The 27,842-nt window shown below is 44.2% G+C and overlaps 1 protein-coding gene across 1 annotated transcript in view; it reads right to left on the reverse strand.

Annotated features, from left to right (window-relative positions):
• Window positions 1-27,842, reverse strand: part of LTK (leukocyte receptor tyrosine kinase) — a 186,747-nt gene that overhangs the window by 90,287 nt on the left and 68,618 nt on the right. Inside the window, exon 2 of the mRNA XM_065403647.1 lies at window positions 5,258-5,371. Coding sequence (XP_065259719.1) covers window positions 5,258-5,371 — 114 coding nt within the window. The remainder of the gene's footprint in view (window positions 1-5,257; window positions 5,372-27,842) is intronic.

Consider the following 27,842-nt stretch of genomic DNA (forward strand, 5'->3'; position numbering starts at 1 on the left):
GTTAGTAGTTCTGCAATTTCACATTTGAGTTCCTTCAGAATTCTTGAGTCAATACCATCTAGCCCTGGTGACTTATTATTGTTTAATTTATCAATTTGTGCTAAAACCTCTTCTATTAACATATCAGTGTGGGGTAGAACTTCAGATTTGTCTCCCAAAAAGGATAGCTCTGTTGTGGCTATCTCCCCCATATCCTCTGCAGCAAAGACCGATGCAAAGAATTCATTTAGCTTCTCTGCTATGGCTTTGTTTTCCTTGAGTGTTCCTTTAACACCTTGGTCATCTAGTCGCCCCACTGCCTGTTTGGCAGGCTTCCTGCTTTCAGTGTACTTTAAAAAATTCTTACTGTTAGTATTTGCAACTTTAGAAAGTTTCTTCTCCAGTTTTTTCTTGGCCTGCCTTATTATAGTCTTACACTTTTCCTGCCAGAGTTTGTGCACCTTCCTATTATCCTCATTAGGATATGACTTCCAAATTTTAAAGGATTACTTTTTGCCTCTAACAGCCTCAACTACTTTGTTGTTTAGCTATGGTGGATTGTTTTGATACTCTTCTTGTCTTTTCTGATTTGGGGTATATATTTATCCTCTATCATGGTGTTTTTAAATAATCACCATGCTGCTTGGAAGCATTTAACCCTTGTAACAGCTCATTTTAATTTCCATCTGACAAGAGTTCTAATTCTTGTATAGTTCCTCTTTTTAAAGTTAAATGCTACCGTGGTGGGTTTCTTTGGCATTTTCTCTGTATAACAATGTTATATTTAATTACATCATGGTCTAATTTAGGACTAAATCAAGAATTGCCTCTCCCCTTGCAGGTTCCAGGACTAGCTACTCCAAGAAACAATCATTTATGGTGTCTAGAAATTTTATCTCTGCATCACACCTGAGGTGACATTTACCCAGGCAATATGAGGATACTTGAAATCCCCCATTATTAAGGCCGCGAGTCTGTCATGGAGGTCACGGATTCCTTGACTTTCTGGGATCTCCGTGACTTCTGCAGTGGCTGGTCCAGCTGGTCCAGAGGCCACCTGAGCAGCTTGGGCAGCCCCCGGGCCAGCCACACCGTCCGCTTCTGGGGCAGTCTCAGGCCACCGCGCCCATCTCACCCAGCAGCAGCAGGAGTTTGGGTGTGGGAGGGGGCTCAGGGCTGAGGCAGGGGGTTGGGGTGCGGGAGGGGATGAGGGCTCTGGGTGGCGCTTACCCCCAGACCGCCCCCGCCCCAGAGCACCCACGTTTTAGTCAGAGGTATATAGTACAAGTCATGGACAGTTCACAGGCTGTGAATTTTTGTTTACTGCCCGTTACCTGTCCATGACTTTTGCTAAAAATACCCATGACTAAAACGTAGCCTTAGCATTATTATTGTGCGTTCTGCTTTTGTAGCCTCTCTAATCTCCCTGAGCTTTTCACAGTCACTGTCACCATCCTGGTCAGGTGGTTGGTAGTATATTCCTATGGCTATACCCATATTATTCAAGTATGGAATTTCTAGCTATAGAGATTCTATGGTACAGTTTGTTTCATGTAAGATTTTTATATTACTTGTCTCTATGCTTTCTTTAATGCCACTCCTCCATCTTTGTGACCTACTTGGTCATTCCTATATATTTTATAGCGTGTATTACCGTGTCCCATTGATTAGCCTTACTTCTCCAAGTTTCTGTGATACCTATTATATCAAAATCCTCATTTAATGCCAGTTCACCCATTCATACATCTTAGTATTAAGACTTCTAGCATTTATATATAAGCACTGGTACATTTGGTCAATATTCAGTTGCTTGCCTTTAAGTGTTCTATTTAAATGGGACTCTATTTTGTTTGATTATTCCTCACTAGTTCTTACCTGTACTTTACCAACTTCTTTCCTATCCTCTTTACTAAGATATTGAGTTCCCCTTTGACAAAATTCATCCCTAAGGGATGTCTCCACCTGAACTGTGCGCTCCCAGGGGCGGTGAGTTATATGGGCCCGTGGTGCCTGGGCTCCAGCAAATTCAGGGCCCAGGGGACCCAGCTCCACCAATGTTCGGGGCTGGGTCTCTCCCTATAATATCCAGAGTAGATAAGTATTTGTAATTTAACAAGTAATTTGTAATTACGTTAAAAAATATAATTATCACAGTAGGTCAATTCAGGAAAAGCACAGAACATAAATATGTAGTTCTTTGTCCTAGTGGTTCTGGCCAGGTTGTGAACCCCTTACTCACCCAGACTAGTGAGCAGTTTGCTCATATGAGAACACTCATTGAAGTCAGAAGGACTATTCATGCCAGTGACTGCTCACCTGCATGAGTAAGAGAGTTTATAATGTGTCCCTATTGTTATTATAAGTAAATATTTATATCTGGTAGCACCCAAACACCCATTCAGGGCCAGAAAACACAATCACTATGTCTGCAGTGCTACAGTCAAACATCGGAGATAGCAAACTGAAGTCTGAGTAGCAAAAATGCCAAACAATTTTCCATAAATTTTATTTAAAAATAAATATTTATGGAAAATTATTGCATTTCAAAATGTCTTACCAAGTCTTGAACTTGTAGTTACAGATATTAGAGCAATGTATTTCTAACTCCTTGAATATACAGCCACATAGCAAACTGCTCCACTAATAAAGTAAATACAACAACTACTTTCACAGTGACAAGCAGATGATTTCCCCACTTGCTCCAGCTGTACAAAGCCCCTGTGCCATCACCTCTAGGTTGTGAGGATTCTCATGTTTGGGAGAGGAGTAACAAGCTTTACAACAGAATGGGAAATTGGGAGGGCTTGACATCTGGAAGGAGACATGAAGGGCTTATTGGGGAAGGGCAATCTGAGCTGTGGCATGAAGGGAAACGATCGGCAACTGGAAGAGGATGGCTAGGGCCATTTACAGAGCAAGGAAGTGTGGGATGCACATCAAATAGTCTGAGTGTTAAGGAATATCTGTCCCAGGTTAAATGTGCATCTGCTCCTCAGGTGGCACATGACAGTGGAGGCGGGGATGCAACTCTTTGGCTAGTACCTTAGGATCGGGATGGGATTTGGGGAACCATTCCTGGGACAAGAGCCGGGACTATTTCATCTATGTGAATCTTCTTTCTCCAGAGACCAGGGGATGGGGAGCCAGAGCCCTGCACCTGGGGATTATAAATTCTGAACGTTGTGTGTTAAACATTAAGGGGAACATTTCACAAACTTAGGACTTGGTTTTTATGAACTGGTTTTCTCCCAGCTTGTCAAAGGCTCATTTTCTTCTTGGGGACTAAGGGCAGTCCTGGTCCCATTGAGTCAAGGGAAGGTCCCTTCTAGCCCTACATTTCCATGATTCTATGACTACATAGCATATTCCTGCCTCCCTGGCTACACCCATTCTGCAGGTAGGTTGGTGAAGCATGCAAAGAGATAATATGAAGTATGAGCATTGCTTGCCAGACAATCAATCAATCAAACATCTATCCGGGTGCTTACATGGCCCCATCTCTGTAGTATCTGTGCAACTCCCAAGGATTCAACATAGAAATAATAATAATCTCTCTTTTTTTCCTTCCCAGCCAATAAAAGAGGTAGCTTGATTAATTTATAGGATTTGGCAGTTTTGTTTGTTTATATTTGCTAACCATAACCCACTATCTGTTATGGAAACTCATGTTCAGGTGAAGTAAGCAAAGTGTCTTCCTTGAAAGAAATTCATATGATAAATGAGTTATGCAAGCTGGGACCAAGTTTACTGATTTGAAAAAAAGAGCCCTTTTTGATATGTACAGTTGCTGTGTGTTTTATTATGACACACCCAATTCAAATCAATAGGAGAACTCTTTTTGGTGGATGACCAGCTGGATGCAAATTTTGTTGAAAGGATGCACTAATGAAATATTTCTGTGTATGTCTTAGAAACTGCAGGATGGGAAAGGAGGGAGCATAAACTAAAGAGGAATTATTGCAATGCTATTGAAATAAAAATATGGTTCCTTTTAAGGCTGAACAAGACCAGTTTTCTCCCTCACTGCCAAATATTGTTCATCCTCTGTGAGGGATCTCATGATAAAAGTGCCTCTCCACTCTCCTCCTCCCACTTGCTTTCCAGGACATTGGGTTTTATTACAATGGGGAGGTAATGACAGCTAATTGTTCACCGTCTTCTAGGCATTTCACATCCTGGAACGGTTTCAAGAACTGCTGAATGCACAAGGAATACATGCAAAAAGAATGAAGGGAAACAATCTAAAATAGAAGTGGAAATATTGAAAAATTGCCCCAATCACCACAAGAGGAAATTTCAGTTGCCATGGAACTGCTATGAAGACATGTACTCTATAGGATTCCAGCCAGCACGGACATACCACTTCAGAGAGGAATTCCACATTGTAAGATTCCTGGGAGACATTGACAGGGTAGTGCCACGACGATGTTCTCACTGCAGGAGGCCAACTCCTAGCTGGCCCTACAGGACACTCGCACTATTGCATAACAGAATAACTTCTCTGGTATGTGTACAGTAACAATATACTTATCCTGCTGTAACTGAAAGGGTCCCCTATCAGGAATTGCCTCATGTAGTAGCCTTCTCCCTTTGCTCTTTCCTGAAGCAGAGCTATGGTGGGAGTGCAGACAAGAAAGGATAGAGTTCCTGAAGCCTTGTGGATATTGAACTGTGTGCACGTTCCACACATGTTCAGAATCCTCCAAGAGTACCACAGCTTTGTACAGTTCTCTACCTTTCTAGCAGTGCTTGGCTCATTCTCTCAGCCCTTCACAAATGTGGGCACTCATTCAACTTCTCCTGGTACCACAGGAAGCCCAGTTCATCCTACCTTCCTTGCAGCTACTTGCTCAGGGCTGTTGGGTTTCTGCAGACAGGTGGAGAAAGAATTTCCTTTGAAAATAACTTCACTCTGTATTACTGCCGGAGGGGGGTTATTTTCTATTTGCTGAGGAAACAGATTCATTAATTAGCATTTGCTTCAGGGACTCCACATATTCTACACTGATTGTTTTCATAGTGTGTTGATGGAGAAGACTTTTTTTGTTCTGTTTTTTTTTGTTTTTTTCAGAAATGGAGACAGTGCCTTAAGGCTACACTAGCTTGTTTGAGTCCGTTCCATCATCCTATGAAAGCCAGCAGCTTGGCTTTCTGGTAACCAGACACACACATGGAGATGGGAGGCTTCTGATTATCAAGGAGGGCAGCTCAACTCTTCTGTTCGGTGTGGGTCCTGCTTAAGAGATAGGAAGGACTAAAGGGACAGGAGTTGTAGTACCTGGACTGGAAGACTGATCAGATGACACCATCATATTTTTGCCTGGAGACAGTCTGGGAGGGGGACTCAGTAAAGAAGGGTTTTTCTCATGTAATCCAGAGCAGGACACAGCAACTGTAACAAAACAATAAAGAATGGGGAACATTTAATGTTTATATATATTGATCCAGGCTTAAAATTCTTAGGGCTCCAATTACATTACAATAGGAACATCCACCCGGTATAACCCATGTTAGTGCAGTATATTGCACCAAAATCTGCCCTCATCCTACAGTTGCAACACAGTGCTCCCCCAATTAGGTCTTCATTATAGCAGTATGGCTCCCAGAGATGCACACACTATAGCAACATAACTCACCTAATGATGTCCTCTTTAGTACAGATATATTCTGCCCAGCTATGTCCTTGTCATCGCAACATATCCTCCAAAGATGCAATTGCTATAACAATTTACCCCCAAAGTGCCCATGCAACAGCAATATACTCATTCAAGGATACCCTCCTTATAGTGTAGCCACCTATCTGCCTAGTGATGTTGTGTGTGTGTTTCTATACACAGGAGGAATATATAATTTTAGAAGTGGCTGGAAATGAGAAGGTGGAGGCAACACCATCTACCCAACAGCAACCCATGAGTCACCAGTCATGAGTGAATGCTTTGCAGTTCACAGTCTGAGACCTACTGTTCCAAAACATTTGTAAAATAGTTTTACTGTGACATGTGTGTATCTACAGAATACATGACAGGATGATATAAAGGCTTTATGAGCATTCATTTGGGATCTGCATAACTTACTCATGGCTTCACCATGCATTAACGATGCCCCAGCATGAACGATGCCATGCTGATAAAACCTTTACACCGCTGTACAAATCCAGAGTCTGTCTTTATTGCCTTTCACAAAGGCTAAGATTTTCAAAGGATCCAAAACCAAACAATGTTCTTGTATTTGCCAGATGCCAATTTTAACTGATGTCCTAGGATGCTCTCCCTTCTCCAGTGAAAACGGTGTTATATTTATTCATATTAGTAATTCCCTTGTACTATGTCTATTTGAGGGATGTCTTTGTTATCTATAGCCACCTCAGTGATAACTCTTCCTTTTGCTCCTTGCTTGGACTTATTCACATCAAATTTTAGGCAGATTTGTGGGGGTGGTCTTTTTTAATTGTGGTGAAAAGACCAAGTCTTAGAAAATGTCAAAGGACATAAGAATTATTCTGTACCCTGAAAAACCTTCATTTCCCCATGGTTTAGAGGAAATAACAAAAACACCATGGTAAAAGTGACCTGTTTTGAGCAGAGGTGTTGTCCTACTGGATCAAACTCTTGTCATACTAGAGATGACCCTTAGTCTCAATTGTCCACCAGGGAATGCTTTGCAGTCCATAGTGTGTCAAGTTTTGAATAGAGGAGCTCTCATACTGCAGCCGACCCTTGTCATACAGGAGATAGAGCCTTGGTCTCCACAGACCAAAAGCCAAAGATCATGTGATTTTCATGCTATGTCCAAAATATGCAAGGACCTGGATGCTTTATGATCTGAGCCTGTGATATGTGATAAAGAATTATCATGAGGAATGTCAGAAGCACAATGAAGATAACATTCCCCAAACACTGGAATGTGGTTGGGGAGTCAGAGAAGCCGAAGGGCATAACCAGGTACTCATAGTGGCCATGTGTGGTACAGAGGGCTTTCTTCCACTTGTCACCTTCCCAGATGTAGACCAAGTTATACACCCTGCAGGTCAAGCTTGGTGAAGACCTTTGCTATGCCAACCCGTTCTAGAAGTTGTAGTACCTGGACTGGAAGACTGATCAGATGACACCATCACATTTTTGCCAATTTTGCCAATTGATCAGTGGAAGAGGATACTTGTTCCTGATGGTAGAATTATTCAGGGCATGATAATCAACACAAAGGAACAGTGTCCCATCTTTCTGTTTAACACACAGGATGGGGGCTCCTGTAGGGGATTAGGAGGGCTGGATGAAGTTCTTGGCCAGATTTTCATCCAGGTAATCCCACAGGGCCTTGAGCTCAGGTTCCAATAAAGAGTAAATGTGCCCAAAGGGGACCTTTGCCCATGGCTGGAGATCTACAGGGCAGTTGTAGGTTGGTGTGAGGGGTAGGACATTGGCCTTCCTTTTATCAAATACATCCGCGAGATCACTATACTTGGCTGGAATTGATGAACCAGTGTTGTCTGAAGCTGAGGTAGTACCGAGGAGGGAGGATGCCTTTCCAGGGGTGGGGTTCCATCGTCTCCCCGCTGGGTCTTCCTAGGCATTGCAGCCATCAAACCCCAGAGTTGAACCATACCTCCCACGCCACCCACGACATGTTTGGATTGTGGAGGGCGAGCCAGGGGAGGCCCAATCTTATCCAAAAGTGCAGCAAAAGGATCAGGTAGATTTGCATAATTTCTGACCTGGGAAGGGGCTCTCTCATAGGAAACTGTCCCGGGAGGTCAGCATACGGCTGTGAGTGGTCTCTGCCCGATCAGGCACAAGCTTCCTCTGGATGGGCAACTGGTTGACTCAAGCAAAGGCCAAGTCTCTAAATTTGCCAGACACTCCTGAGTCAATCAGTGCAAGTGAAATACAGCTTCCTTTGGGTGTGGCACGGGCCCAGAGCTGGAGAGGGAACCTGCAGATGTGGTTGGCGGGGCTCTGCCTGTGCTAGGGCACATGTGGGCAGCAGAGGGGATGTGTTTGGAAAGCTTGCTTCTGATAAAACACAACATGACAGCTGATGAGGATCGCTTCTGTCTTTGGCTAGCCCATTTTGAAGTCTTTATGTTGATCCCCTAGTGATAACTGAAAACTGCCCTGATTTGCCAGGTAGTATGGAAATGCGGATTTCCTTTTGGATGGTTGGTAAAAAGGATCTTCCTCTGGCCACCGAGTTAGGACATAAGCAGAGGGCAACAAAACTGCACACAACTCTAATACTACACTGTACATAGACAGCAGCAACCTGCTAGTGCAGGCATTTTTCTCAGATTGCCACTCTGACTCTCAGGGGTTACTTGTCTACACAGTAGAGGGAGGCTAAGATCCACTTCCCTGGAAAAAGAAAAGGCTAGTACCCAGCCAAAACACCCATTCAGTCCTTGGCTTCTCTGTAGAGACTGGCACCACAAACTAGGAACTATACTGAGGCCACCATGTCATTTCATGATCAAATACATGAGTTTCAGATGGTAGCGGGATTTGAACCTTGAGTTGAAAGGTCCCATCTTTGCCTGATCATCTGGGTGCAAGGATGGCCGCATCAGCAACAGCAAGCGGCATTGGTTAACGAACCCTCGAAACTTGTGGTGATCATCATCAAACCACTCTGGCAATGGGATTTTCAGACCATGCTCCAAGGCTGCCACCAAGGATCCTGGAGATGTCTGGACCTGCACTCGGAAAGAGGCGTTCTCTAACTGCAGCTGGGCAATTTGATTCTGGAGGCTCTGGAGTAGGGACGCCGTCTCTGGGACTGCAGCACCCAGGTGCTCAATCAAGCCTGGTAGGATCTGGTACAGTGGAGTCTGTGCAAACTGTCAGGTGCTGGTTCCAAGCAGTCAGGCCTGGTGGTTGGAGAGGAAGTTGAAGCCAGGTGGTCAGAGTCCACAGTTAAGCCAAATTAGTACCATAGCCAAAGTCCAGATGCAGGCCAAGGGTCAAAACTGATCAGAGTCCATGAGTCTTGGAGTCAAGAGGCAGATGCAGGCCTGAAGCAAGGTCAGAGCAGAGCATGGGCAAAGCTGGGGCAGGAACAGGAAGAACAGCAGGCTGGCAGTCTAGAGAGTCTGTTGCCTGGTGACTTGCAGTGTAGGTTCCTGGCTGGGTAGTGCTGTTGCACAGACTAATTTGCAACTCTGGAGGGGTTGGGGAAATACCTGAGCCTGGGGTCATCTGACCCAGGCTCTGCTCAGGGATAGGCTGCTGCCACATGTCTGAGGGCTGAGGCACTGCAGGCTCTTTTGGAAGGGTGGGTCATGGCAGCTGAGTGAACAGCACTTAGCCTCAGCAGTTCGAGCTCCATTCCCGCAGACCGAAAGGGAAGACAGAGCACACAGCACAAAAAACATTGAAAGATGGAGCCAAATGTGGACGGAAGCAGAGGGATTGCTGGGATGCGAACCAATGCATCACGGGGCGTTGGGACAGGACCCAGAATGCCCCGCACCCCCTTCCCACAAGCCAGAGTGCCAGAATGGAAAGAGGTGCTCTGTGGGATAACTGCCCATAATGCACCACTCCCAATGCCTCTGCAAGTGCCACAAATGTGGCCATCCCAGTGCGCTTGCAGCTGTCAGTGTGGACAGACTGCAGCGCTTTCCCTACTGCGCTCTCCGAAGGCTGGTCTAACTCAAAGCTCTCTACTTCTGCAAGTGTAGCCATGCCCTCAGGCTTTCATACCTAGCACTCTGTCACAGGGACCTCCAGGACTGAGATGTTGCTGTTTCTGGTGCTGTATTTCACCACAGCACCAAGGAACCTGTATCAATTTGTCCCCCTCAAAATAATGAGTATCCAAATTTTCTTTCTTCTAACCCACAATTTGCAACACTGGTTTATGTGATGGCAAAAATCCTGATTTTAGGTTTCTGGTAATGTGGTGATCAGAAATGGTGTACTTGTTTTGTATATGATGTGTTGTTGGTGTTAATTTTGCCTATGTCATCTGAAATGGCATTGATCTTTTTCACATCTATGTCACCTTGTAAATTCATGTCTAATTTGATGCCCACTGTCACCCAGTCTTTTTTACTGTTACTGATTGCTAGGATTCTCTCTCTCATTAAGTGTATGATTTCACATTATTTTCCCCCAAGCTATATTAACCTGCACTTTGCAAGGACTAATCTAGTTCATTACTTTCTGCCACGCTTCTAATCTGTCCAGTCATTATGCGTTACTGCTCTGTCCTCCCTGATGTTTGAAACTCCTCCTTCTCCGTAAATGTCAATAATGAGCTGTTGACTCCCTTGTTGGGATAATTAATGAAGATGTTGAATAAGACCTAACAATGATCTCTCTGGTTCTCCACCGGCTGCCTCCCCAACTGGACACATTGCTGTTTATGTCATACTTTATCTAGGATCTTTGATTCAGTTTTCAGTCCACATGGCAGTGTTCCTACCCAAATCAATTTGAACAAATTTTCCAATTAGACTTCAGAAATACCATGTTGAATGCTCTACTGAAATCAGAATACATTCTGTTTACTGCATGCCCCATGGCTGCTAATTTTGTAGTTTTACGTATATATATCTGAACAATCAAATTAGCCTGGCGAGATTTATTTTTTATAATCCCCTGCCATTTATTGCTCATGGTTCTGTCACACTGCAGATGAAAAAGGTAACATTTTTAATTGTGCTTGAGCTCTGTTAGAGCCACAAGGGAGCATTGCTCACTTACGCCACTGGCAAAAGGCTGCTCAGGGATCTTTTGGGTATTGGGCACAGTGAAGCTCTGTTCTGCCACACTGCCGCTTCCCTCCTTTTGCTCCAGAGATAGGGCAGTGGCTGGCACAGTAGGCAGCTAGGCATCTCTGCCAGTTTGACACTAATGGAATGTCCCCCTGCATGAGGGCAATGATCCACTGGTCATCTCTAGCTATTTTAAATCCACTTTGCACCACTTAGAGCACCAAGTGGACTTAGCAGACTGGAGAATCTGTCCTCTCAAAGTATTTGTTACAATATTTCACAAGGGATAGAAGTTAGACTGACAAGACAGAAATGGCCAGAATCGCTAGTTTTTCCTGTTGGTACTACATTTGCTTTCATCCAGTCTTTCAGGACCTCTTCAACTGTCTTTGACTTTTCAAAAATAAATGCCAGCAGTTCAACGAATTTGCTAGCTACAGGGCCGGCTCCAGGCACCAGCTTGGCAAGCAGGTGCTTGGGGCGGCCGCTCCGGAGAGGGGCGGCATGTCCAGCTATTCGGCGGCAATTCGGCGGACGGTCCCTCACTCCTGCTCGGAGCAAAGGACCTTCCGCCGAATTGCCGCCGCAGATCGCGATCGCGGCTTTTTTTTGGGGGGGGGGGCTGCTTGGGGCAGCCAAAACCCTGGAGCCAGCCCTGGCTAGCTAATTCCCTTAATATCCTAGAATTCATATTGTCCCGACTGGTTGATTTGTAAGTTAATGCTTGATTCTGTGGTTTGAACTGCCTGTTCATGTCACAGACACATAATGATTTGCCCCACACTAACATTTCCAGAAGGTATCAAAACTGTACAGTGCAGAAGGTCTTTTGCATTACTTTACTGTCAATACAGAAAGAGTAAAACAAAAGAGAAAGATGTTGAGTAACTCAGAGAGCCACCTAGCGATTTACCAGATCACAAGATCTATGACTCCTATGACAGCTAGGACAAAAAACCCACTGATACATTTATTATATAATGCCTCTCCCATTCCTCACCCCCATACCTGGGCTGGTCTCCCTCTTCCCTCAGACATGTAATTATTGTTAATATGAATCCACACAGAATGGCTAAGTGTACCCAAGGATCATTGGAGAGATGGACAGAAAAGACAAAAATGTGATTGCATGGAGCCCAATCTGCTGATTGCACTATTCCCTTACTAAAAACATTTTCCTGCCCTATACTGATACAGAGCAAGGAGTCTGTTCAGACTGTTGGATTCTATGGTATCAGCAGATGTGGTCAGATGGCACATCTGAGCAATATTCTTTCCCTCTACTGGAGGGCAAGCATCATCAACAGCCACAGAACCAAACCCATTCGATAGGATCATCTTACAAACCGTATCCCCTCTCTCTGCCTTCCATTGTATCAGATACATATTCAGACATACAGACACTGAACACACAGAGAGCAAAACATGTAACCATTCACTTTGACATACCAGAATATACACAGACATTGCTCTTCTTCAATGAGTCTGAGGTTCCCCATTACCTTTAAAATAACAGAATCCCAATTTTAATTTGCCCCACGTTAGTAGTGATGGAAAGTTGTTACCACCTGACAGTGGTTCATGGCCTATCTGAAACAAGCTGGCGGTGTCAATTCCATTCCCCTAGTGGACAGATGTGTCCACATCACCAATACACACATTTGAGACGGGGGGCAGTCTCCACAGAGGTAATTAGGAATGAGCTTCCTCCCTACACCTAAAGAGGAAGCATATTTAGTGAGGAAATTTGCACTGTTGCTGCCTATACCATATCTGTTCTGGGGGCAGAGAACGTCAGCCTCCTGGGCTGTTCATCTGGCACCTTTCACCAGCACTACCTTAACCTAAAAACATAAAGAAGCAAATGAATATAAACAAAAGAGCTCCTTAGTCTTGGGGCTGGGCCTTTTTAGAATACTGAGCCTAATGCATTTCATCTTCAGTGCACTACATCCTCATTCAAGGTTTCTCTCTGGTACCTATTCAGTCTCTGACAGAAAGGCAACTCTGTCTTTGGCTCCTAGCTTCATGAAAATCCAGACGCACCCCCAGTAATGAGATTCATTACTTCCAATGGCTTATCCATTCATTCACATTAATTAACTCATGAATAGGGATCTTAGAGATACATTGGATTACATCCCTCTATTTGCACAGGTATAAAGCTGGGCTTGTTTTCTGTCAAGAGACTCCATTCTAAGAGAAATGTATATTTTATTTAATGTGCTGTATTATTTTCTGACTTGCAGATTTATATGTCTCCCTTTAATTTGAGATGGATGAACTTGGGGACTAAATACCTCCCTCCCCACACTCCATGGTGGGGTGGGCTCACCTTCCAAATAAGGGTTGGTTGGGGCCCACTGCTGGACTTGCAGAACTTACAGTATCTACAAAAACAATGAGGAAATTTGTTAGTCTCTAAGGTGCCACAAGGACGCCTCGTTATTTTTGCTGATACAGACTAACACGGCTATCACTCTGAAACCTGTTACAGTATCTAGTATTTGACCTACAGGAAGACCTTTTCAGCAAATGGTCTGATCAGCACCAGGGGCGCTGGAACAATTTGTATAGTGGGGGTGGTGAAAGCCATTGACCCAAACTGTAAATCCTGTATATGATGGAAACCACTTCAAGCCAGGGGGTGCTGCTACTACACCCCCAGCACCCTTGGTCCCAGCACCCCAATCAGTGCAGTCATCAGGCAGCCAGCCCACTTCCTTTCAGTAGCTTAAACAGAGCGCTGAATGGTAGCCTTAGCTTAGCTGTGAGAAAAACTTCCATTCACCAGAGGTTACAAATCCTGGCCTTTCAGGGAGCTGATAACAAAGGAATGTGTGAGCACTCTGTCTTTAATAGAAGCTCAGTGTCAGCACCAGAAAGGGATGTAGAAGGGGAGATAAGGGCTTGATTTGTCTTTAATAGAGGTGCATATGTTCCGGGGGAGGGGAGATGTGAACTTCTCTGATAAGGCAGCTTTATGCTTTTGAGGGGAGAAAGATGTATGTTCAAAGTCACCACCCTTTGGTTCTTTACAGCCTTGCTTCCCTGCATGAGAGACCAGTGACAAATCCTCCCTGAATTCATCCTTCCATCTTTTGTAATAGCCAGATGGCACCAATAAGGTCTCAGATATAATTTCACCCCTCACCCTGTTACCCTGTGATTTAGGGTGTCTTGCGGCAGAGAATGAAAGCCTGTTTCCTATGTATCTATACAATCTGAGGAGCAGGCAGACGAGGTTCGCAAAGCCTGTCGCTGCGTGCTCCACAGATCTGAAAATGTTAAGGCAATCTCGGCTTTTATTTTAAATAAAAAGCATGTTCCCAGCCCTTTCTGTTGCGGAGATAGCCCTGAAAATTTGCACTGATCACCAGGGTTGAAAGTCTCTCATGGTGCTTTCTTAATCTGGGTTGAGATTTTCAAAGCCGGCTAAAGGATTTGGCCACACTGCTTCTATTCATTTCAAGGGCTCACCATAGATCTTCCCAGGGCTGGCATTTGGGGTCCACGAACACGTCGGTGGATTTCTCACTTTTGGGGGAGATCCTAGATCAGTGTGCATCTGGTCAAGGAGGGTTACCAGCCAGCACAGTGCTACCAGCTCTCTCCTGGACACGAGTCAGTTGTGCCAGCTCCTCTACTGAACAGCCAGTGTGGCCTCTCGATACTAGGAGGGACAGCTCGATAACACGACTGGTAGAATAACGTGACTGGTGGATGAAGCATAATACTGAGAGTAAGGGACTACCGCATTCTTACCCCAGGCCTAACACTGATTCCCTCTGGGTGGCCTTGTTGATGTCACTAAGGAACATATTAGATCAGAGCACTAATCCATTTAGTCCTGCCCCCATCTGAAGATGTTTCAGACGACGGTCACACTGTAACTCTGTGGCAGAAGTAGGAACAGAACCTAGAAGTCCTGATTCCCATTCCTTTGCTCTAAGCAGTAGAGGAGACCTCCCACAACAGCTATGTTCCACTGGGACCATGCAATTGTCAACCTATATGGGGATGCTCATGAGCACAGGAGACAGAGCGTTCACAGGTGCTGGACTTAGATTGTGGAATGCACTCCCAGAGATAGGAATGGTCATAGGACTGATGTGCAAAACTCTTCAAATTCGCTTTTCCTCAAAAAGGTCTTCACACATAAAGGCATGTGCACACATGCATACCACCCATAGAGTTATTTGTCCTACAGGCTAGGAAGGAAGGTAGGAAGGAAGAAAGAGATTATTATTATTTCTATTTTTAAATAATTGGGAGGCATTCATATTTTTTGTCAGCAAGGGGCATATAAGTACCACTTCTGACCTTCACCAGACCCTGCCAGAACAACAGATGCAAAACCTGCAGACATATCTCCACTGCTACAATGATCAACAACGTTCCCCCAGAATTCACCTTTCAAGATCCATGAGTCCTACACATGCCTATCACAGCAAGTGGCGAACCTCATCCAGTGCATTGAATGTCTCAATAAAAACTATGTGGGTGAAACCAGACTCACTACTCTCTTGAATGAACTCGTGCAGAAAAAGGATAACAGACAAGAACATCTTATCGCCTTTGGGTGAACACTTTTCACAAAGCATTTGCTCTCTATCTGACCTCATCCTCTAAGGAAACCTGCACAACACTTTCAAAAAGACAAGCCTGGGAGCTTAAATTCGTAACTCTGATAGACACCAAAAATCATAGACTGTGTAGGGATATTAAAGAAGGTACTAACAGTGATTCCCCCAAGTGACAGTGACCCCCCCATAATTTGTCCCCCACACTTTAAAATCCAACAGTTTCACCAAGTACAAAAATCTCTTGGATCTTCTGTTAAAACTTGTAAGCTACTGTCTGTAGAAACCATTGATTGTATCTGTCCTGTGAAAAATACTTTATTACTGTGTAAAACTTAATTGACTTTGTTCTTGAAGTAATTGATACAATGTAAACAAACGCTATAAGCCGTTAAGTGACTCACTTTATTGTAACAGCAACGGCTCCTAGGAACAGACCCCCACACTCTGTGATTAAAGGGCCGGGAGTCTCAAATGAATTAGCACACACCCCAAAAGTGGTGGAAACAGTAAATTAAAATATGGTTAAAATATGGAATGTATGATGATAAATGCTTGATGTACATGAATGGTTAGGGAGGTGCCAGCCTAAAAAGGGAGTATCCATCGGCTGACGAATGTGTCAAGTGGACCACCAGACAATCCCCGGAGGATAAACTGGGATCCACCCCATCACCTGGAAGGATGAGAAACACAAACTGTGGACAGTGTGGAGCCACCAGGAATGTGCCACTTTGGACAGTGTGGAGCCACCAGGAATGTACCATCTGCTGATTGAGTCAGCAACAGCAGGATGAAACAGTTCCCATAGACTAACATAGAAATTAATTCCTATAAGAATGGACTCTAAAGACTGAGGACTTTGAGTCTCTGGTTCTGCTGCCAACCTCCAGGAGCATCAGGTGCACCTGACACGGACTCGGCTCCATCCTCATGACCAAGATACCTGGCCAGTAACTTGGCATGAGCAACTTCTAGGCTGGTAACTATAACACCTATACAGAACTTGAATAAATGATTGTGTGAATGAATATATATATATATATGTATGTGTGTGTGTGCGTGTGTATAAGAAATAAGTAGTGATAGGAATAAGTAGTCAAACAATGTTGTTTACTTTTATCTTTTGCTTTATCATTATTATTTACAATAAATGTGGCATCTTTGCCTTATCCCTCTTAATAAGATCCTGCTGGTTTTTATTCTATTGGTATAACATTTTGGTGGAGAATTGCAAAAGGGGGAATATTGGTAAAGAAGCCTCAGGTATTGTAAACATTGGTGTGCACACAGCCGGCTCTACAGAAAGCGGTTCTATTTTTGGTTAACCAAAGCCTACTGACCTCCGGAGGGTAGAGGCTTCATAAAAGAGCTCATAGAAACTTTAAGCTACAATTAATCTTATCCAAAGTGTTCACTGAGAAATCAGGGGTAACAAGAGCCTATAGGGCAAGGTAAAGCTGCTCACTGAATGAGATCAGGGGTAGCAGGATAAGATAATTTAGGCTGTGTCACTCGCTGCAAGGGTTCAGGGGTAACAAAGAAAACTATACACATGTTAAAAATGTTTAAGAAAAGACAAGGGAGAACAGTTTCAGAGGGAGGAATGGAGTTTAAAGGAGCTCCAACCTCACCTTTTGTAAAAGAAATAACACCCTTTAAACAAATCCTTCAGAAATATGGGCACAGTCCATTATATTTACAATAAATGTGGCATCTTTGCCTTATCCCTCTTAATAGGATCCTGCTGGTTTTTATTCTATTGGTATAACAACTGAACAGAGATGAATCTGAAGAAGTGGGTTTTTTACCCATGAAAGCTTACGCCCAAATAAATCTGGTAGTCTTTAAGTCGTTGTTTTTATTGGATTTATGGTTTATGACAACAATCTTTAACCTCCTAATCCCCCTTTTTGTCTTATGACTACAGAGGTGTTTACGGGCCACTCTGCCTGAAATGGTCCCTTACAATATGTGCCAAATACTTATGGTAAACAAGTTGTTCCATCTTGCATTTAGCTGTGACTCTCAGAGTACTTTTCCCAAACCTGAAGAAGAGCTCTGTGTGGCTCAAAAGCTTGTCTCTCTCACCCACAGAAGTTGGTTCAATCAGGGCCGCCCAGAGGATTCAGGGGGCCTGGGGTCTTCGGCGGTGGGGGGCCCCCGCCGCTGAATTGCCGCCGAAGACTCACAGCGGAAGAAGCTCCGGGGGCCCGGGCCCTGCGAGAGTTTTCCGGGGCCCCCGGAGCGAGTGAAGGACCCTGCTCCAGGGGCCCCGAAAAACTCTCGAGGGGGCCCCTGCGGGGCCCGGGGCAAATTGCACCCCCCCCCGGGCGGCCCTGGGTTCAATTAAAGATATTACCACACCCATTTTGTTTCTCTAATATAAGCACCTAGATAGAAGCAATACCCCCCCCCCCCCCCACTGCATGTGACAAAGGCAAATAGAGGTTAGTGTAAAGGAATTACTATACAGGGAGAGCACTGGACCCAGTTTTTACAGCTTAACAACAAGAGTTTAAAAAAAAGAAGAGCCTCGTCCAGATCATTTAGTTTGGGGGTAGTGAATTTAGGCTGCTAGGTAAGAGATTAAAGCCAGGACCTCCATGGTAGCATTCTCTGAAATGCTTCCAGTTTCACATGCAGGGCCAGGAAGACAGGCAGAACTGCAGAGTCTTAATGTATGGATGAGCCAATGGTGTAGGGAGGAGGGGTTTAGGTTTATTAGGGACTGGGGAACCTTTTGGGAAAGGAGGAGCCTGTGCAGGAAGGATGGGCTCCACCTAAATCAAAATGGAACCAGATTTCTGGCATGTAAAATTTAAAAGGTTGTAGAAGATTTTTTACACTAGGGGCTGGGGAAAAGCTGACAGATGAACATGGTTCAGGTGGAGACAACTCTTAGGAAAGGATTTATTAAAGGGGGAACTCTATAGCCTAGTAAACAAAATAGGAAAGAAGTTGGTAAAGTACATATAGAGGCTAGTGAGGAACAGTCAAATGTATAAGAGTCCCATTTAAATATAACACTTGAAGGCAAGCAACTGAATATTGACCAAATGTGCAAGTGCTTATATAGAAATATTAGAGGTCTAAATATTAAGATAGGTGAACTAGAGTGGCTGGCATTTAATTAGGATATTGATATAATAGGCATTGTAGAAACTTGGTGGAATGAGAATAATCAGTGGGATATGGTAATATCAGGGTATAAAATATACAGAAATGACAGAGAGGTCGTGGAGATGGGGGACTGGCACTATATGTGAAAGAAAGCAGAGTCAAACCAAGTAAAAATCTTATATGAATCCAACTGTATCACAGAATCTCTATGGATGGAAATTCCAGGCTTGAACAATAAGAGTATTGCAGTAGGAACATTGCAGCTCCCATCGGCTGGGAACGGCGAACCGCGGCCACTGGGAGTGTGGGGGGCCATGCCTGCAGATGGTCAACATAAACAAAATGTCTCGCGGTCCGCCTGCGGATTACCCTGATGGGCCACATGCCAAAGGTTGCCGACCCTCCTTATGGCTTAGGCTTCCCCTGCATGAAACCTCAAACAGATCTGAGATGACAGGATCAGGACCCAAGGGTCTTTTATAGAGTTTTCTAGCAGCCACCTGACCATATAGTCCTGGGTGAACAATAGGCTTTTGATGTAAACTTCTGTTTCCTAAACCTCACCGGTAATTAACTACATGGATTAACATAAAATAATTTATCCATTAAGCACTTTATCACAAACTTTAAAGAGACATATAGACAATGACATTATTGCACCAAGATTCATCTAAATGTTAATATTCCCTTTTGATCTATGAATCAATAGCTATAGTGACAGACAGGAACTGTTTGTTTACATGGCTAGCATCTATAAGTAAACACATAGAAGTTAGAAGCGATACTAATTGTAACAACATAGGTTTGCATTTCAAAGTTCTAGCCTATTTACCATGAAATGGCCATAATTACCATTCGCATATCTTTCTAACATGACTTTAAAGGTTGGCTCTGGGTTATTTAGCCTGCAAGCTGCTTAACCCTTTCTGGCCATACTTCACACTTTGTACAAGATTCGTTGCAATTATATAACAGTGGTAGCAACAATGATTTGCATGATTATATTTTAGAGTCATAATTAGATAATGTCACAGGACTTGTCCCTGTTCAGTCTCTGACAGGGCCTGCTGGCATAAGCGACCAGCTGCTCCTGCAAAAGAGCTATACCCAGTACTTTCTCCAATGCATCGCACTGGAGAACCAGTGACTCTCCTGACTGGCAGTATTTGAGGACATGGAAATCCATTATCATTTGTTTCAGCGGATCAAATGCTTACTGTTGGGGACCTGCCCAGTGCCACTCAACATCCTGTCTTGTGAGCTGACATATGGGTTCTGCTACCTCCGCCAGGTGTGGACAGAACTTGGAAAGAAAATGTATCATTACTAAGAAGTGCCATAACCCTTTCACATCCACTGAAGCTGGCATGTCTCTGTCTGCCTTGATCTTGTTGGGATCTGTTTTCAGTCCATTGCTGGGAACAGATGTCCAACGTATGTCACCTCATGCTATTTGAGTCAAATTTTTTCTAGGCTGAGTTTTATGTTCTTGTCCCTGAATTGCTGTAGAAAGACTTGTCATTTTCCATCATGGTCTCGTTCAGCTTCTGTATCATTGCTCACTTCACCACAATGAGGATATCACCTGCCACTATTTTCACCCCAGGCAGTCCTTCTAGTGCTTGGATGAGTCTTCTCTGGAACACCTCTGGGGCTGGGCTTATGCCCATTGCCATGTGCAGCCATCTGTAGCAACCATATGGTGTTGCAAAGGCTGTCAGCATACTGGACTCTTTCTCTAGGTGTATGTGCCAAAACCTGTTCCTCGCACCACAGTGATTCTGTTACAAAGACTCTGGCATTGGAAAGTTCTGGCAAGAGGTCATCAACTGTGGGCAGTGGATAGTGGCATCTTTCCAGTGCCTGGTTTTGTGGTTTTGGGACTATGCGGAGGCATAATATGCCTGATTGAGTCTTTACCACCACCATGCTGCTTACCCAGGCTGTCCTGGCCTCTACAGGTGCTATGATACTCCCAATCTGCAGGCTTTTGAGCTCCACGTGTGCAAGATTACAAGAATTGTCCTTTGTGGTAAGCACACAGTGGGGTCTACTTTCAATCACAGCTTTCCTTCGAGGCACCCATGACCTTTGAAAACATTCCCAAACACTTTTAAAATTGTTACCATTATCCATGGGACTCCTCCTTTTGCTTCTTGCACTTCAGCCATACAATTCTGATGCTGCGTCCTGATTAGATCCATGGCTTGCATGGCTCTGTTCCCCAAGAGGGGTCTGCAGTGCCAACCATCTGCCACCACAAACTTCAGTTGGTACTGTCGGTTATTTTTCAAGTTAGTTAGTGTGAGGTCACATTTTCCTGTGCTGTCATTACATATCATTAGATTATGCCTGCTCTTTGTAATGGATGTGTGCAAGCCCAATTCACCCCAAGGAATCACACTGCAGGAGGTCCTGCTATCCAGCTGAAATTGCACAGTGTTTCCCCGTTAACATTGCTGTATCCATGGAGGTTGGTTTTGTGCCTTGTTGCTTTCCTGTCCTGACAGCCTGCTCTCAGACAAGGAGAAAGTCAGGATGTCATCACCACTGGCTGAGGTGCCCTCCCCCTCTTGGACAAGTCTGACTGAATCTTTCTGGGACCTTCCTCTACTCTTGCACACACGGCTAAAATGGTTCAACTTACCATATTCTTTGCAGAGCTGTCCTAGTGCGGGGCACTTCTCCTTTACCCGCTCATGCTGCCTCCCAGAGTAAATGCATCTCACTGTGGGTATGGAACACTGGCCACCTGCTCTCCTTTGCTGTTGTCTCCTACATGTACTTCTGGGGGTGTTGTGCCTCCTAGAGCTTTCATCCTTTCTGATGTGGCTTCCATTGCACTCCCCACGTCTAAGTATCTGTCTAAGGTGAGATTACCTTTCTGGAGCAGTGGCTCCCACAACTGATGATCCAAAGTGCCACAGACTATCCTGTCCAGATTTAGGGAGTCTGTCAAATCTCCCAAACCGCACGTAGCAGCCAGTGTGCATAAGGCTGTAACACAGGGATCTATCTCCTCCCCTTCAGAGTGGGCTCTAGTGAAAAACCTGTTTTAGTCCACAGTTTCATTCCGCTTTGGGGAGCAATATGTCCCAAGGCTCCTAGGGCTGCTGGGAGGTTTGAGGCAATGGTGAGCTCCAGAGTGCTGCAGACCTCTCTGCCTTGTTCCTCAATAAGGTAAAACAATAGTTTTTCTTTCCTGCTGTTGTTGCTCTCCTGCATGGCCAGATCTGGGAAGAGCTTGAGCTCCTCCTTGCACTGGGTCCATTGCTGGGGTGTGTTTGTGTCTGCAAAATCCAGACCTCTAGAGGACTTCAGACTGAATTCCATGGCTCACACTTCCAGCTGCTGCACTTCAGAGAACTCACCGGTCAGATGCTACCACCATATTTCACTTGCAAACAGTGAAGCTGAGCACAGGTTAACTTGAACAAAAGTTGAACTTTATTAAACACAGTGGACTGCTCTGTCCATGTGTCTGCACTGCTTCCAGCCTAACTCCCTGTGTTTCCTGTTTTTCTCTTGTCCTGTCCCCTCCAGGGAACATGGCTCCCCTGACTCCAGTTCCCTGGATCATGATACAAAGGGAACATTAGAAGATTTCAAACAGATGGTGACTCACAATCGACATTAGGGAACCGTGATACCATTTGCCTCAGGGACATTTGTCCTAACCACTCCTTAGAGTCAGTCCTACAGAAGGAACAGAAAACACCTAAACAAAACCAGGCAAGACACTGGCTCTGCGTTTCTTGAAGACACCTAGAATCCTGCTGACAGAGGTAACACACACCCATTGCCAGTGAAAAATATCAGGGTCTGTAGATACAGGCTCCAGGTGGCTGAATAGGTCACTGTAGGAGAACCTGTTTTAAGGATAAAAAGTGGCTGTGTGATCAGAAAAATATCAAGATTCAAAGATGTCTGTTACTGGAAGACACCCAGTCAGAGGCAGAGTAATCCTCTCATCTGACAGCTCTTCTACCCTGAGCTCCATTCTTGACCTCACTATTTTGTGTTTCGTTAATTGGTTGTGTTAGTGCGGGGTTATTATTATTTTTATTTTCATTTTTTGTAATGAGAAGATGTAGCAGTAACCACTGGTGTTAGTGGACCCTGACCCCTTCAATCTGATAAGGCTACTAACTGGGACCAGGAAACAGAGTTCAGCTCTTCCAGGTGTCAGTCTTATTATTACATACACTCCTTATTTCAGTTTAATTTATTGTCACACTTCCTCGACCATCTAGTAATAAAATAATAATAGTAATAACAACAACAACAACAGCACTTTGCATTTATACAATGATTTTATCCAAGGAACTCAAAGGACCTTACAAAGGTGTGTAAATATTCTTAGTCCCACTTTGCAGAGAGGTAAACACCTTTGTAAGGTGCTAGATAGGTTGGGTGACATTCCCTGGTCACACATTGGCAGAGTCAGAGTGGGAGGCGATCAAGGGAGGAAACAAGGTGTGGGTAGGAAGAAAGATTTGATACAAACACAAATGTTTCAGTAACTGCATGGGGAACATGGAAAATGACCAACACCGTTGTCTTGTTTATATTTTCCCTTCCCCCCACCTTCTGCTCACCCTCCTGTAACTCAAGTCACTCATTAAGCTGAGTGATTTCAAACAATAATTACTTGCATGGAAGGAAATATAACTCCCTCATTTTATTTGCAATTTAATATTACAATAATGGTTTATTTTCATGAATGAGACTAGAATGTTTATTTTGAAGTCAGCTGCTGGCAACCCCTTATAAAACTGTAGGAGGCTGTGATTTTTTAGAGCTGTGTGAAATGTCAGTTATGCAGAGAGAGTCAGGATGGTCCTATGGCAAATACACAGGCCTAGGAGCCAGAAGAGTGGGGTCCTATTCTTACTCTTCCATTGCACAACTTTGGGCAGGTCACATCACCATTTGCATTACAGTTGAGTTTAAAGGCCCCGATAAGTATTGGGGGCCACTGGGCTAGGTGCTGTACAAACACAAAGGAAAACACAGTCCCTGTCTAGAAGCGATGACAATCTAAAACAGACGCACTGAATGAGTGCGGCAAATAGGAGGGAATGGAGGGAACAGTAATAAGCACATTGCTGCTATCATCTAGTTATGTGCAAAGCTTGATGGTTCTGAAACATTCAAAAGGATTTAAAAAGAACCACACCACTTAAGTATCAGGAGTCCCGAATTCATGTGCAGCCAAGTTTTCAAAAGTGGCCACTGATTTTGGGTGGCTCAGATTTTAGGTGCCCAGCTTGAACATCTCTGTACCTCATTTTCACCCTCTGTAAAATGAAGTAATAATTTTTCCCTTGCAGGCGTATTTTGAAATGTGATTCATGAATATTCGTAAAGTGCTTTGAGATCCTTGACTGGAAAGGGCTACGAATGTGCACAGTATTATTAAGCCCTGAAAACATGTGAAAATTGCCAGCTTTTAAGGTTTCATTGTAAACTTGGCTCAGGTTCACTGAAAACTTCGTTAAGGTTCCAAAACATTTAGAGCAACCCTGGCCCGAGTTTTGAGTGAACTGGACATGATTTATTGATTTGTGTTGAAAACGTACATGATTCATGGTTGTGGTGCCAAACTGAGTGAAACACAGTGGTTTAGAGTGAGCTTGAATTTCTGTGTTCAGTTGAATCTACAACCAGAGTGAAATCTACCTGGATTGTAAACACATGGGGTTCACAAACAATCAAAAGGCTCCCACAAGGCCCTGTTAATTGAAACCACCATGTTTTGAACAGCATGAGATTTTTGTCAAGAGAGTCTGTCACAGTCTCCTGTGTCTGAAAGCTGCCCTTTAAAAAGTGTATTTAAGTGCTGCATGAAAGGTGCCAAATTGAAATCCCTGGAGACTGGAGTTTTCTCTGTCTCTACAGATCAGAAACAGAATGTACAGTGGCACTGCAAGCTTCCCCCACATAGGTCCTTCAACCCTGGTCTGGTGTAACCAATTATAATATTGAGCGTATTGTTTACAGTGTCCATGGCCTATTCGGTGCTTGGCCTTTCTGCTGAGACTGCCATCAAAGGTGGTCATTAGCAGCAGCTGGATCCTGTCCCAGGCAGAGAGACCATGCTTCATTCAGACTACACTAAGGGCTTGACCATCCTGGCACTTTACAGCGCTGCAACTTTCTTGCTCAGGGGTGTGAAAAAACACCCCCCTGAGCGCTGCAAGTTTCAGCGCTGTAAAGTGCCAATGGTGACAGCTCAGCAGTGCTGGGAGCCACGCTCCCAGCATTGGGAGCTATTCCCCTTGTGGAGGTGGGTTTTTTAGAGCGCTGGGAGACTACACAGCCATGTTAAAGCGCTGCCGCCGCTTATCATTGCCAGTGAAGACGTGCCCTTAGCAGGGACGCCTATGGCTAGTAAGGCCCCTTCTTTAGGTGCTCATTTGGAGAGCATATTCAAGCAGCTGTTAGGTCTTGGTGCAACACATTTGAATGGTGTGCACTATCCATGCCTTTTTCAGAGGGAGTTAGTGCAGCTTTCAATTAGCACTGGTTATAGCAATTCTGTTTCTTGCCCTAAAATTGTGATTTCCCCAGAATTATTTTACTGGAAAAATCAGGATTTTACTAACCACACAAAGACAAAATAGACAGTCTCATCTGTTAAGTATCAGAGGGGTAGCCGTGTCAGTCTGGATCTGTAAAAACAGCAAAGAGTCCTGTGGCACCTTATAGACTAACAGACGTATTGGAGCATGAGCTTTCGTGGGTGAATACCCAGTCTCATCTGTGTAATTCTGATAGATTTCTGGGTCAACAATCAAATGGTGCGGTATCTAACAAGTGTCTCTTGTTAAAAGCGGAACAGAGCCTGCCTACATGGTGGCATTTGGAGTTCAAAATGCATGTAAGAGTTCCCAGTGATTGTTAGGAAAAGTCAAGCCGTGTTTGCATCTGAAGAAGCCAACAAGTTCTCATGCTGCTTGCCTTTATCGTAGGCCCTATCATGCCGGAAGGAAGGGATGATGGGCCATCAGATAGTGGAAGGTCACTGAGAACCAGAACACTTGATGATATGTTTGTGCAGCACGTTAAGCTTTTGTGTAGCAGAGGTGAGTCAATAAAAAGAGGAACAAAGCAAAAGAGTTGATAAATAATTGACTGTTCAGTATCCTGCTAGATAATGATGGAAAAACTCAGTTTGTTTAATCAGGGCTATGCCTACCCATGAATAATAGCCAAATGATACCACACTTATTCTCTATGAGGGGGAACATAGGAGAAGGCAGGTGAATGCCTGTGCTTAGGGATATAGAGCAGCTTCCATATAAGGAGAGATTTAAAGGACTGGGACTGTTCACTTAGAAAAGAGATGACTAAGGGGGGGATATGATAGAGGTCTATAAAATAATGAATGGTGTGGAGAAAGTAAGTGTTATTTACCCCTTCACATCACACAAGAACCGGGGGCGCTCCCAGTGAAATTAATAGGCAGCAGGTTTAAAACGAACAAAAGGAAGTACTTCTTCACAAAACGCACAGTCAACCTGTGGCACTTTTGCCAAGGGATGTTGTGAAGGCCAAAAGTAAAACTGGGTTAAAATTAATATAAATACACATAGCCATAGAGGATAGGTCCACCAATGGCTATTAGCCAGGAAGGTCAGGGACGCAACCCCATGTTCTGGGTGTCCCTAAAATTCTGCCTGCCAGAAGCTGGGACTGGACAACAGGGGATGGATCACTTGATAATTGCTCTGTTCTGTTCATTCCCTCTGAAGCATCTGCCATGGGCTTGGGGAGGTTTCATGCACCTTAGCTGGGTATGCCTCTGCATGCTAGTGGCTGAGTGATAACAGTGCCTGGAGGAGGTTGCTGCTTGTCACTGGCAAAGCATTGGGAGAGACAGTCCAGGCTGGAGAGTTAAGGGGGCACAGCGGTCCCACAGTTCCAGGTGTACCCCGGGGATTCCATCACAGTCACTTACTAGGATCATGTGGGTACATCTCACTTCATCAATTCCCTGTCATTGCACTGGTGCACCTCAATCCCTCCTATTCTCTGCCTATAGCACACAACAGTTTAACCTCCTGTGGGCTGTAATACTTGGGTCTAATTCGTGTTGTTACATTTAGTGGATGCAGGGGTGGTGTTAGCGGCCTGTGATACACTGGAGGTCAAACTAGATGATCTTGTGGTCCCTTCTGGCCTTAAACTCTATGTCTCAAAACCAGGGAGAGCAAGAAAAATAAATGATTTAAGAAACAGATAAAGGAGGCGAGAGAGAGGGAGGGAGAATGACCAATGGGAAAACAGGCGGATTAAGAAGCAGAGACGGAATCAGAGAAAGAAAAAGAAGCAGCATAAATTAAAAATACGTCTGGGGTGAGTGGAGGAAATGCAAGAGAGCAAAACCCCTAGATTCAGCCATTGGAGTGTGTGGAACATTTCATTTTGTTGAGGTCCATGGAGAGGTTGATACTTTATATTCCGAAAGCTGTTTGTGGGCAGTAGAATTCATTGCTTTCTCTTTTATTTCCAAAGGGGTTCTGATTTTTTAAAGCCATTCAAGCAGGAGGATACCCGGTCATCAAGAACACTACAATGACAGCTTCTGATTTATATTTGTATTAGCCAAGGTCAATGCAGGTGGACAGGTGTGGAAGTGTGGCATGTGAGGTCTCTGTGCACACATGTGCATGCATTTCTTGTGTGGTTTCTCTGGAATATGCTTATGGTTTCTCTGCTGGGAGGCTCAAAATCAAATAGGGTAATGCTGTCAATCTTCAATATAGTCAATTAGATGCAATGGTTAACTATGCAACGTGTGGCTAGATGGAAGAAATAAAGGTCTTTAAAAGACCACTGTCCTCCCCCACTTTCATCCCATGCCTCCTTCTGGATAGGGGGCAGCTTGGCTTCCTCTATTTTCCTGGCACATCTCTTATCGCAGGGGTAGGCAACCTATGGCACGCGTGCCAAAGGTAGCACGCGAGCTGATTTTCAGTGGCACTCACACTGCCCGGGTCCTGGCCACCAGTCGAGGGGGCTCTGCATTTTAATTTAATTTTAAATGAAGCTTCTTAAACATTTTAAAAACCTTATTTACTTTACATACAACAACAGTTTAGTTATATATTATAGACTTATAGAAAGAGACCTTCTAAAAATGTTAACATGTATTACTAGCATGCGAAACCTTAAATTAGAGTGAATAAATGAAGACTCGGCACACCACTTCTGAAAGGTTGCCGAACCCTGTTTATCGCTTGAGACTGTTTCCATGTACCAAGTGGGTATAGGACTTCCCTACCTTGCAGGGCTGGCGTTGTGAGGTTTAATTAATGTATGTTTTAAAACATTCTGGGGGGTCTTCTAGTGAAAGTCCCCATAGAAACACAAAGTCAATTTAAAGGGCATGATTCCAATTTCATGTACACAACTGAGATTCTACTGACTTCATTGGAGTT

The sequence above is a fragment of the Emys orbicularis genome, chromosome 4 (genome assembly GCF_028017835.1).
Source record: "Emys orbicularis isolate rEmyOrb1 chromosome 4, rEmyOrb1.hap1, whole genome shotgun sequence".
Classification (NCBI taxonomy): Eukaryota; Metazoa; Chordata; order Testudines; family Emydidae; genus Emys; species Emys orbicularis.